Raw genomic sequence first — 12,349 nt, forward strand, 5'->3', positions numbered from 1 at the left:
TGTATGGAAAAGAAAAAAATCCCAATATAGATTACACCCATCATTTCCCCTTTGATCTATTAGGCTTATTATTTTGTCATAGAAATAGACCATATTTGTCCCTGATAGGATGTTCTTCATGAAACCATGCTTTCTTTAAGATATTTGCAAATTAATTTAATGATGACTTTTCCCTGAATCTTTTTTTCCTGAGTAGAATTGAGATTTATAAGATTCTATTTTTCTTTTTATATTCATATGTCACATTCATTATTGATTACATTTCATTTTCCTCTCCATCCTTTACAGATTCACACACAAAAAATGGATACTATGACTCTGAAATGCTTTTCTTAAGTATCCCTGAGAATATGGGTCATCAAAAGATAATACATCTTTTATTAGCCTAGCCTATATAAGTTATGTTGTGTTAGTTCTTCTGTTCTTTGGCCTTGACATCCCACCTATATGACCTGTCCACTTTTATTTTTTCCTGGGTTCACTCTAAGCCCTATACCAGAAAACAAAAATATAGATTCTGAATTTATATGGTTATGTAGTATCCTATTATTCTGTGATTAATCTAAATGACAACTCTGTCTTCTCATCTTTATTATTGATCAAGATAGTTATTCCTCCACATTATTATGGTTGGGATAATGGAGCTACTGGGAATGGTCTGTATGGAGGGACCACATAAATTGACCTCAAAATGACCACCAAAGAGTCAGTCAATTATTTTTAGAATTCTCATTTTGAGTCTAGCATTTGAACTGTCAAACATAATGGCAGGAAGAAAAACCACTTTAATTCTTCGTAGCTTGATTTTTGCCAATTGGAAAAAGTAAATTATAGCAAATGTTTCCTCAAGTGGTTGTATGGTAACTGTTTATACAGTGTTTTGAAATTATGGAGTAGAAGTTACCATAGAAATATGAAGTGTTGTCATTTATTCTTAATCTAACATATTTTAGTCCCTTTCATTTTTGAATTGCATACTCAAGTTAAAGTGTTGAATTGAAACAATATAAAAAGTGAGTTTAATTAAACAACAGTAAGCCTCTAAATGGATAACAAGCAAGAAACCAGCTTTGCAGCTTATGCATGAATCAGATAATGGTCCGAAGAAAGTTGATAATCATTCTGTGCAATAAGCTGTAAACAAAAGATAGCCAATGTACTGCCCATATGCTTTCCTGGTATCCACATGTCAGGGAGTTCAGAGGAAGGCTACTAGCACATGGGGTGGACTCCTTGTACATGATTTATAGGATTACTGTGACAAGAGTTTTAGAGGATGGGAAGGCAGGAGTGGGCATTATCTGTACTGTTAGAGGGTGTGTTCACCTCACTGTGATCATAGATCCATTGACATGTCAAAAATAGAAGTTGTAGAGAAGTGTGTCCATGTCATGAAGTCTTTTATATTATTCCTGATTGTTATTCTCTTTTTTCCTATACCCCCCCACACACGCCTCCTTTTCCCCAACAAGCATTATTGCCCTCTTCTTTACTGCTTGCTTCCTTTTTTGGTCTCAAAAAAAAAAATAAAAAGAAAGAAAAAAGCACAGGTCCTCCTATATGTAAAACAAAAACTCTATCTGTTGCATATCTAAATTGAGTATTATACTGTACCTCCAAAGTCAGCATGTTCCAAATCAACATTACCATCCGCCTGAACATCCTTTTCTTCCTTCTGGGATGATAGGTATCAACAGCCTCCTGGTCATCCAGACTAGAGATCTCCATGTCATCTTTCCCTCTTCTTTCTCTTTTACCAGTTTAGTATATATTGAATTACCAAGATCTGCTGATTCAACCCTCATAATAACCCCACTCTTCCCTTCTGTTATCTACATACAATTTTAGTACTTCATGATCTCTAATCTGACTATGGCATTCTAACTAGTCACTTTATTTCTAATCTTCTTCCCATAAAATTCATGCTACATAAGCTAACCAGAGAAAGGAAGATAAAAGGAAGGAAGGAAGGAATGGAGGGAGAGAGGGAGGGAGGAAGAATGTAAGTACCTATTATGTGCTAAATACTGTGCTAAGTATTTTACAAGTATTATCTCACTTGATCTTCACAACAACCCTGGGAAGTCACTGCTATTATCCCCATTTTAAAGTTGAGGAAACTGAGGTAGACAGAAATTAAGTATTGCACTGGGTTACATAGCTACAAGTGACTGAGATCAGATTTAAACTCAGGCCTTCCTGACTACAAGCCAAATACTTTATTCACTGTTCCACCTAATTGTCTTTATATAAAACTATTCCAAATATATCATCATAGTCTAGTCAATTCATGATATTATTAGTAGGGTAAATATCCCAGGCAATGGATAGTGTAACATTACCACATTTTTTCTTTCATCTTGTCCATATCTTTCATAAACATGTCATATATAATAATTATAATAAGTAATAGCCCTTACCTAGCACTTTGAAGTTTACAAAGTCTGCATATGTATATGTATGTGTATGTGTATAAATATCATTTGATTCTTATGATAAGTTACTTTATTTCTAATCTTCTTCCCTCAAAATAAGTAATAATTATGCCTATTTATAGCTTAGGAATTTGGGGCTGACAGATTATAAGTAGCTTGTCCAGGGTCACAGTTAGTGGGTTTCTGAGGCAGGATTTGATCTAGATCTTTCTGACTCCAAGTCCAATACTCTATCCATTGTGCCATACAGTAACCTAATTTATGCATTGGGCTGGAAATTTCTTTGTCATGCTATGACTGTTCAAAACCTTTTGATGGCATTCCATTTCCTTCCAAATACCATCCCACTTACATAACTGGATCTGGAAAGTCCTCCAAAATCTCTTCTAACCTACTTTTCCAGACTTATCTCTTACTGCTTTCATATTTATGTGCCTTGATCTGGTCAAAGTACAGTATCTAGTCTTCCCCAGATATGTGTTCATGCCTCAGTATCCTATTGTATATTTATTTCATTTTGAATTCCCTTTTTCTTCATCTATGCCTATTGAAATCCCAAACATTTTTCAAGGATCATCTCAATTTCTGTCTCTTGTATAAATCTTTTTTTGATTTTCTGAACTGGATTTAGTTTCTGTCCTAAAGAGACCTCCTTATCGCTTCCTACCTCTATGACACTAGTGCTACATCTCTCTTATAATATGTGTATACACACATATACACACAAACACACATATGTGCATACACATGAATATCTATGCTAATTTCTAGAGACAAGAAACTAAATTCAGCTCAGAAAAATTTAGTTTATTCATTCATTCATTCATTTAATTAATTAATTAATTTTTTTATATTCTCTCTATTTTTATAGTTGTTGATTTAATGTCATCCCTCAAACTCCTATGGGAATATAAGCTCGTTAAGAATAGAGATGGTTTGTTTTTCATTATACACCCTATGCTTTAGCTCAATAACATTGTTCATAGTAGGGGCTGTGAGTTCCACTGAACTGAAATGACTTTGTTAAGGGTGAACATGTCTGCATGATTAAAACATTTCTAGGTTTATTGCATTGGAGGAAATACAGAGAAAATATGTATTTATTTTAATTAGATTTCTAGAGCCAGCAAACATATGACTTTTAGTTTTATCTTAATGAAGAAACATTTCCCAGATATATAAAATGTAGTCCCTCTTTCACACAATATTAAAGCTATGGTATCCAGCCAGTGATTTTGCTATCTTCTCAACTGAATGGACATGATACATCTTCTTGTTGTTGTTATCTTCTTGTTGTGTTGTTACTTTGGTCATTGTTATCATCATTACCTATGCATAAAAATATAGCTGGAAAGGATTTTCCAAGTCAAGAAGCATTTATTAGGCACCTATGTTCCTGGAATTGTGCTAAAATTTGAGATTACAAAGAAAGACATTCATATAGCCTGCCCTAAGTAGCTTGTAATCTAATGGGTAGGTCAACATGCAAACCACTATGTATAAACAAGGCATATTTGGGATTAAATTTTGAGATACATTTTTAAGATATTTTTTTAAGAGGAAGGCATTAGAGTTTAGTAAGCCTGAAAAGGGCTTCTTTTAGAAGACTACCTGAAAGTTATAGGAATCCAGAGAAGCCAGGAGGCAAAGATGAAGAGGTAGACAGTTCCATGCATAGAAGATAGCCAATTAAAATGCACTGCATCGGGATATGGAGTGTCTTATGTAAGGAGCAAAAAGAAAGCTATGTCACTGAAACATAGGTCTATGGAAGGGAGTAAGGAATAAGAAGATTGAAAAAGTTGGAAGGGGAAATGTTCCAATTGGCTTTAAAGCCAAACAGGGATTTATATTTAATTTAAAGGTAATAGGGATGCACTGGAGTTTATGGGAAAGGGAGGGTAACATGGTCAAACTTGTGATTTAGGAAGATTACTGATAACTAAGTGGAAGATGGTCTGCAGTGAGGAGAAGCTTGAGATAGGGAGCCCAGATATTAATGAGGAATGGCATTACATCAAGGGATAGGGTGTATGATGAACAACAAATCATTTCTATTCTTATACTTTGGTAGGGGTTTGAGAAATGACATTGCATCAAGTATAAGACTATTGCAAAAGTCCATGGGTAAAATGATGAGGGTCTGCACCACTATTGTAGTGGTAATATCACAGTTGATATTGGGGTATATAAAAGAAATTTTGTGAAGGTAGAATCAACATGACTGAATAACAGATTGGATATAAGAGTGAGAGTAATGAGTCTAAGATGACATCTAAATCTCAGATGATTAAGTTTATAGTACCTTCAACAATTATAGAGAGGTTTAGAATAGCAGAGGATTTGGGAGAAAGAAGAGTTTAGTTTTGGATATGTTAATTTAAGGTGTATACAATATATCCCTTTTAAAATGTCTAATAGGCATCTAGAGATGAAAGACTGGAGGTCAGCAAGGAGGATAGGGATGGACAAGCAGATTTGATAATCATGAGAACAGAGATGATAACTGAATCGATAAGAGCTGATGAGATCACAAAGTGAAATAATATAGAGGGAAAAACAAAGAGGGACCAAAAGAATGTCTTATGAGGTACCCATGTTTAGCAGGTGTGTCCTGGATAAAGATCCAGCAAAGGAGACTGAGGAGTGGCTTATCAGGTAGGAGAAGAACCAGCAGAGAATGATATCACATAAACCTATTGAGAAACAGAATTTCAAGGAGAAAAATATGATTTACAGTGTCAAAGGATATGGAAGGGCCAAGAAGGATGAGGACTGAGAAAAGCCCACTAGATATTGTAATCAGTTGATTATTAGTAACTTTGAAGTAAGAAGTTTCAATAGAATAATGAGGTTGGAAACTAGTGCAGGGAATTGAGGAAGTAAGAGGGAAATAATTGGAGGCATCAATTGCAGATGTCATTCTCAAAAAGTTTAGATATGAAAGGGAGGACAGGGATTGATAAAAAGCTAATGAGGTTAAATGGATCAATTCAGCATTTTTTGAGGACAGAGGGGAAATGGAACTATTTAGAGGTCATAGAGAAGCATCCAGTAGACAAGAAAAGACCGAAGACCAGTAAAAGCATGGAGATTGTAGAGAAAGAAATCTATTGAAAAAGAGAATGAAATGGGTCCATGTGGATTTTAAAGAGTTTGCTGTAACAAAGAAAAAGACCATCTCTTCATATGTCCCTTCAAAATCAAGCTCATGTGTTTTCCCAGAAATCAAAAATAGTGAGAGCATTTTCCACTGCATATATTCAAGGAATATTATCCACAGGGTTTGTTTTTTTTAATTTATTTTTGCGGGGCATTGGGGGGTTGTGACTTGCCCAGGGTCACACAGCTAGTAAGTGTCAAGTGTCTGAGGCCAGATTTGAACTCAGGAACTCCTGAATCCAGGGCTGGTGCTTTATCTACTGTGCCACCTAGCTGCCCCTATCCACAGGGTTTTTAAATGAGTCCACTCTGGGTTTGTAAATGTTTAACTTATTTACTGGCAAAGCAGATAACTGCTCATGCTTGAGAAGACCAAGTGGCCACTTCTGGGTATGCTTTCCTTCTAAGTCCTACTGATATACCTGGCTTTGGCTCTAGGAAAGAGACAATATCTTCTCACTCTCTGTTGGGTTTTTGTTTCATCATCCCCATTTGTTTTATCTCAGCTCCCCTACTTTTGGTTTTCATGGTCCATACCAACTTGCTCTCTCTGATCAGACATATGCCCTCTTGGTAGTTCTGAGATCATAAATTTGAATAGTCTGGATAGAATATTTATTTATAATCATAATATTCATAACAGGAATCCCCTCTTTCTCTTCTCTGACCTGTGGTCATCTAGCCTTTGCTTGAAAACTTGTAGTAAGAGGTAATATACTTCCTTTTGAGGCACCTCATTCCAATGATTTGGGTACTTCTAATGGTTAAAAAAGTTTTTGTTTTCATTTTCCCCTCTTACCTTAAGCTGAAATATGCTTTTCTTCAACTTCTACCCATTGTAATAGTGTTTTTCTCTGGGGCAAAGCAGAACAAGACTAATCCCTCTTCCAAATGACAGCTTTCAAATACTTGAAAGCAGCCATCATGTCTCCCCTAAGTCTTCTCTTCTTACAATATTTCCCTAATGGATACTAAATACATAAATCAAATCATCATGTTTTTATTCAACTTGTTGAATTTGAATTTATGTTTAAACTTTGAGTACCACAGCTAGAGATGGTGAACTGTGGAAGGCAATGGTGATGGCGACTGGGTGTTCTAACAGCTTGGAGTTGGCAGGCAGGAGATTGGCAGGCAGTCATGTGAACACTACATGAATGGGTCTGTTGGACAAAGAGCTACATAGTAATTGAAGAAATGTTCAAGGTTACCTGATGACAGTCAGGGGAACCACAGAAGGCCTGGAGAGAATGGAATGTGTCTTAACAGATATTAATCAGCTGAATGGAAAGCTCACTCATGCAATTATGTCCCAAAGACACAATGCTTGAACCATGGTTCCCCTTTCATCCTTCCTGAACCCTGTTGTGTCTCATCTTGCAGACACATACTAAGAATTTTTTAATACAGTCTTTATGAAAAAAGAAACAAATTACACAGATTCCTCTGAGAAGTGATAGACAAATTAGTTTTCCCCTTTTCCATCTCAAGGCATCAAGATTAAGGTTTATGATTAATGATTTGCAAGTCAATTAATCAACCGTGGCTTTTTAAACCTCATTTCTCAAATTACTTCTCTTTCAACAAACAGTCTTTTTGACATCTCCATAGCGTCCCTAGATTCACTTTCATGTTAATTGAAATTACCAGCTATTTTTTCTTCTACCAAGCTTATTGGTATAACCTGTTTATGAAATATTTGCAAACACATTACTATTCACCTGTAATATGTCAAGGGTAAGTACTAAAACAATACTTTATGCTCCCAAGTAAAGAAAGAGAACAATAAAAAATGATGCTAATTATGGCCTGCAAAACTCAGGGTTGCTAAAACTATACCTTTCCTTTCAAAATTATAAACCTGTCATTGAGTAAGTCTGCTCATTCAATATGGTAACAATTACTTTCTGCTTTGTTTTAGTTTCATGCCACTGTCAATGAAGGAGTCGTGGGAGTGATTGTCAATTTAACAGTTGAAGACAAGGATGACCCTACTACTGCAGCCTGGAGAGCTGTCTACACTATCATCAATGGAAATCCAGGGCAGAGTTTTGAAATACATACAAATCCCCAAACCAACGAGGGAATGCTTTCTGTTGTCAAAGTAAGACTGGACCTTGTATTTTTCTTCTTTAGTGTGAGTTGAAGGATACTAAAAATAGATTGGAAAGGTATTGGGGTATAGAGGAAATTGTACAGAATTTAGAGGTAGAAGAATTGGGTTTAAATCCCAGTTCTGCCTTTTAGTGTTTCTATAAACTTGGGCAAGAGGCAGGTGGGTGGCTCAGTGGATGGAATAGTGGGTCTGGAATCAATAAGACCTGAGTTCAAATCTGACCTTAGACACTAGCTGTGTGACCCTGGGCAGGTCACTTCACCCCCTTTGCCTCAGTTTCCTCATCTGTAAAATAAGCTGGAGAAGGAAATGGCAAACAACTCCAGTATGTTAGCCAAGAAAACCCCATGGACAGTTTGGTCCCCAGGAACACAAAGAGTCAGACACGACTAAACTACTGAAAAACAACAAAGACCTTGGGCATGCAGTTCAATTGTCCTCACTGGTGCTCACTGTCCTAGTATGTAAAACAAGGAGATTGAGCTAAATGATTTCTAAGGTGCCTTTTAGTACTAAAATCCATGCTACCATGGTTTACAGACTTAAATTTGAATCCAAATATGATATGACATACATACTAAAGCATGCATGATATTGAGAGCACTTAGAATGGAATGCATAGAATAGAATGATATACATGAGTGTCATCAGCAGGAAGCCTGTCTCTCCACTCTCCCCCATTTTGAGCTGCAAAGATTGTATGTACACGGTAAGCCAAAAGACTAGATATCATGTTTCACATCATGAACTGGGAACCTGCTTCTTTTCTGGATAAGGAATTACAGAGAACATAAAATGTAATTTAAAATAATGTTTCTTCTGCAGATTTAGTTAATCCCAGTCTGAGTTTCCTTGAATTTAATTGATATGAATGTTGAGTTTTGCAATAGTTGACAAAAATCTTTTACATAAATTTCTCTCCTCATTACCAAATCTTCAGTAAGTATATTGTGAATAGTCAACAATTCAGTTTTCACTGATCTTGGAATAAAACCATTTGCTACAGAAGTCAAGTAAGCCAGGCTACCCCTAGGGTTCAATGAAATATAGGTTATGGGGTATATTAGCCAAAATAAACCCTTCTAAGGAAGCTGCATGGAATTTGTGAGAGGGTTGCTTTATGGTAAGACCATTTATCCTCTGACACTGAAACCACCCTAATGGAGGTCTTCATCACCTCATGTCTAGATTAGTCTTTCTGCCTCAAATCCCTCTCCATGCCAGTCTATCCTACATTTAGCTGTCAAATTGATTTTCCTAAAGCCTAACAGGATTGACCATATGGCTCCATACTATCTCCAGGATCAAGTATAAAGTCCCCTGCCTTTTAAGGCCTTTTGTAACCTGGTCCCTTCCTAACTTTCCAGTTACACATTACTCCCTTCCCCATATTATCCTATCCAGTGACACTGGCCTCCTTTCCATTCTTCCCACATGACCACTTCTGAGAGTTTTCAATAGCTACCTCCCATTTCTGGATCTCTCTCTCTCTCTCTCTCTCTCTCTCTCTCTCTCTCTCTCTCTCTCTCTCTCTCTGTATGACTCTGTTTTTGTTTCTCTCTGTCTCTCTGTCTTTCTCTGTGGGTCTCTGTCTCTCTCCCTTTGTCTACCCCTGTTTCTGTCTCTCTTTGTATTTCTTTCTCTCTTTCTGTCTCTATCTCTGTTTTGTTTCTCTCTCTGTCTCTGTGTGTCTCTGTCTCTGTCTCTCTGTCTTTCTCTCTGTCTCTGTCTCTCCACATCCTAGCTTCCCCCTCTTTTTTCAAGCATCAGATAAGATCCACCTTCAGTAAGAATCTTAACCTTGGAGTCTTCCCTCTTAAATTGTCCCCAATTTATCTCATGCATATCTTATTTGTACATGGTTGTTTACATGTTGTCTGTCTCTTTTCCTACCTCACTCCTACTAAGACTGTGAGCAGCTTGAAATCAGGGCTGTCTTTTGCCTATCTTTGTATTTTCAGTGTTTAACAAATGCTTGGCATGTAATAGACTCTTTATAAATGCTAGTTGATAGACAGATCTTCTAGGTTGTTGTTTTTTAATCCTTGGAAACAAGATCTATAACCTCCTTTGGCAGATTATTCTGAAACTACAGCAGAGGTTTATCTGTTTCTCTGGTTTTTAAGTTAGCCTAAATGCCTATTGAAGTGTATTTAGTTTGTTTATCTTAAGACAGCAGTGTGCTATAATGGAAAGATCAATGGCTTAAGAATCAAATAACCTGGGCTCCAGAGGAGACACCAATAGCCAGGAGAAGTTTCTAAACCAAAATATTTTTTAGTATGACTAAGAGGCTTGAAAATCAAATTTGCTAGAGATACAGCATGTCCCAAAAGTCTTAGTTCACATTTAAGCTCCTAAAGCTTAAAAAACAAAAACAAAAGCAAAAACTTTTCTAATGTTTGCATTTGGCCATTGGAAGAGATATCTTTTCCAATGGTCCAAGAGTCTTAGTACACTTTTAAGCTATCTTTAAAGCTTAAAAATGCACCAACATGTTTGGGAGACCCTGTATGCTTTTTTAAAAAACAGATTTATGGACTTATGCTTTTATCAGATCTTCATGACACTGAGGCCAACTCTGTATCCACGATACCACACTGCCTCACAGCACACAAATGCACACATGCACATACATACATGGTCACATGCATAAAACCATACGTTACATCTATATTCACTCAAAAAATCCACTTGCAGGAGATGGTTCTGAATATCACCTTCCACTCCCACTGGAAATGTGATAACCCCAATAGCCAAATGTAAACATTAGAATAGTGATGTTCTTTAGCATAATGCATATTTATTCTGAAATTTATCACCCAATTCTTACTCAAACTACAAGGATTTGGCAATTTTCCTTCATCTCTTTCTGATTTTCTATAAAGTGCATATTCCAGAACTGAGAGTTCCAAACTGATCATGGAAGCACAAGTCATAAGGGACTATAAAGTCCATTTAGCCTAACCTATTCCTCAGCAGAAATTACTTATATTATCCTGCTAAAAAGTGGTTTCCATCCTATGTTTGAAAACCTCCAATGAAAGAAGCCTAATTCCTTTTTTTCACATAAGCAATCCAGTGTTCGAAATAGATATTCCCTCTCCTTTTCCTACCTTACTTTCTCTAGGATGCATTTAGTTCTTTAAAATTATCTTTCAGTTTTCCTATTCTCTTCCTAAAATATGACACTCAGAACTGTGGCATGACTGAGGATGTTCACAATTCTCATACTATACTCTAAAACTTTGTCTTTATAGGATGGGATTGGAGGAGCACAATGAATGGAGCCCCCAACCTAGAACTTATGTGTAAACAAATGTTGCAACAAGGGAGACCTGAACTGTCTAGGTTGTCATATTGATCAAAAGGCATATTAGCCAGTGAACCCAGGCAGGAAAAAAAAGGAGCATTTCCTGTCTGTAGCTTCGTGTTTACCAGACACAGAATGGCTTAAACAATTAAGCTAATTGGAATTTTAAGAGGCCAAACGTTGGCAATTCACATTTTTGCCAACCTGTGTTTGTCAACTTTCCATATTTAGTTGAAGAAATATTAAGTGAAAGGCTATATCATCAGTATGATATTCTTATTGATGTTCCTGAGTTCTGTGCCTCTTCTGAGCTCATTAGCCAATTGCCAATACAGATTTAATAGTTTATTTGACTTAACTTCAAGGATCCATAATTTCATCAGTGTGGGTAGTACTTTGCTAATACAGGTCGCAATACTCCATGTGGTCTTTGACAGCTGCTAAAGCTGACATTCTCATGAAATGGGGATAATATGGTAATCAGTACTCCCCAAATTAGAGAGGCTGGTCCTCACATGATAGGCAAACAGTATGTCACCAGTCCCTTGCTTAAAGTCTTTCCACTTTTGAAGGGACCTTCTAGGACTTATGCTCCTTTGGATCAGCTTTTACCAGTAACATATTATGATTCATTGCTAATCATATTCTTTGTCCTTTTGAAACCAACTTTCTCTGACATTGCTTGTTTTTAAGAGAACCTGGGAATAATGCTCCTCTAGATGTTAGAAAATTTTAAGATGGACATGATTGATGTGTTAGAAATGCAAGAGATAGCATTTCTGGAGAGCCCATTTTCTTTGGAGCATAGACTTTTATGGTGGCTATTAGCATTAAACTAAGGCAACACTTCAGATCATTCCCTTGATTTAGAAATGCTTCCAATATTTACAATTTTAATGTTGCCACAGCTGGGATGTGTGTGATAGGCTTCACCTTCAATGGGGGAAAAAGGCTGCACATCTTCAAATTGTGGTACCTCTTCCCTAAATGCCCATATCTTCCCATACATATGTATAGGTTTCTATCCTGAGATGATTCTCTGCATGTTTTTCAGCCTTTGGATTATGAGATTTCAGCATTTCACACACTGCTGATCAAAGTGGAAAATGAAGATCCATTGGTTCCTGATGTAGCATATGGTCCCAGCTCTACAGCCACAGTTCAGATAACGGTCTCAGATGTAAATGAAGGCCCAGTTTTCCACCCAGACCCCATGACAGTGACCAAGCGTGAGAACATCACTATCGGCAGCATGCTGTTGACACTGAATGCCACAGATCCCGATTCCTTGCAGCATCAGACCATTAGGTGAGTATATTATTA

At 36.7% G+C, this 12,349-nt stretch overlaps 1 protein-coding gene across 1 annotated transcript in view; it reads left to right on the forward strand.

The window, feature by feature from the left end:
- The window catches only part of CDH13 (cadherin 13), a 1,286,821-nt gene that overhangs the window by 1,145,038 nt on the left and 129,434 nt on the right, over nt 1-12,349 (forward strand). The window contains exons 9-10 of the mRNA XM_043985257.1: nt 7,519-7,701; nt 12,081-12,334. Of these exons, the coding sequence (XP_043841192.1) occupies nt 7,519-7,701; nt 12,081-12,334 (437 nt within the window). The remainder of the gene's footprint in view (nt 1-7,518; nt 7,702-12,080; nt 12,335-12,349) is intronic.

Source organism: Dromiciops gliroides, chromosome 2 (genome assembly GCF_019393635.1).
Source record: "Dromiciops gliroides isolate mDroGli1 chromosome 2, mDroGli1.pri, whole genome shotgun sequence".
Lineage (NCBI taxonomy): Eukaryota > Metazoa > Chordata > Mammalia > Microbiotheria > Microbiotheriidae > Dromiciops > Dromiciops gliroides.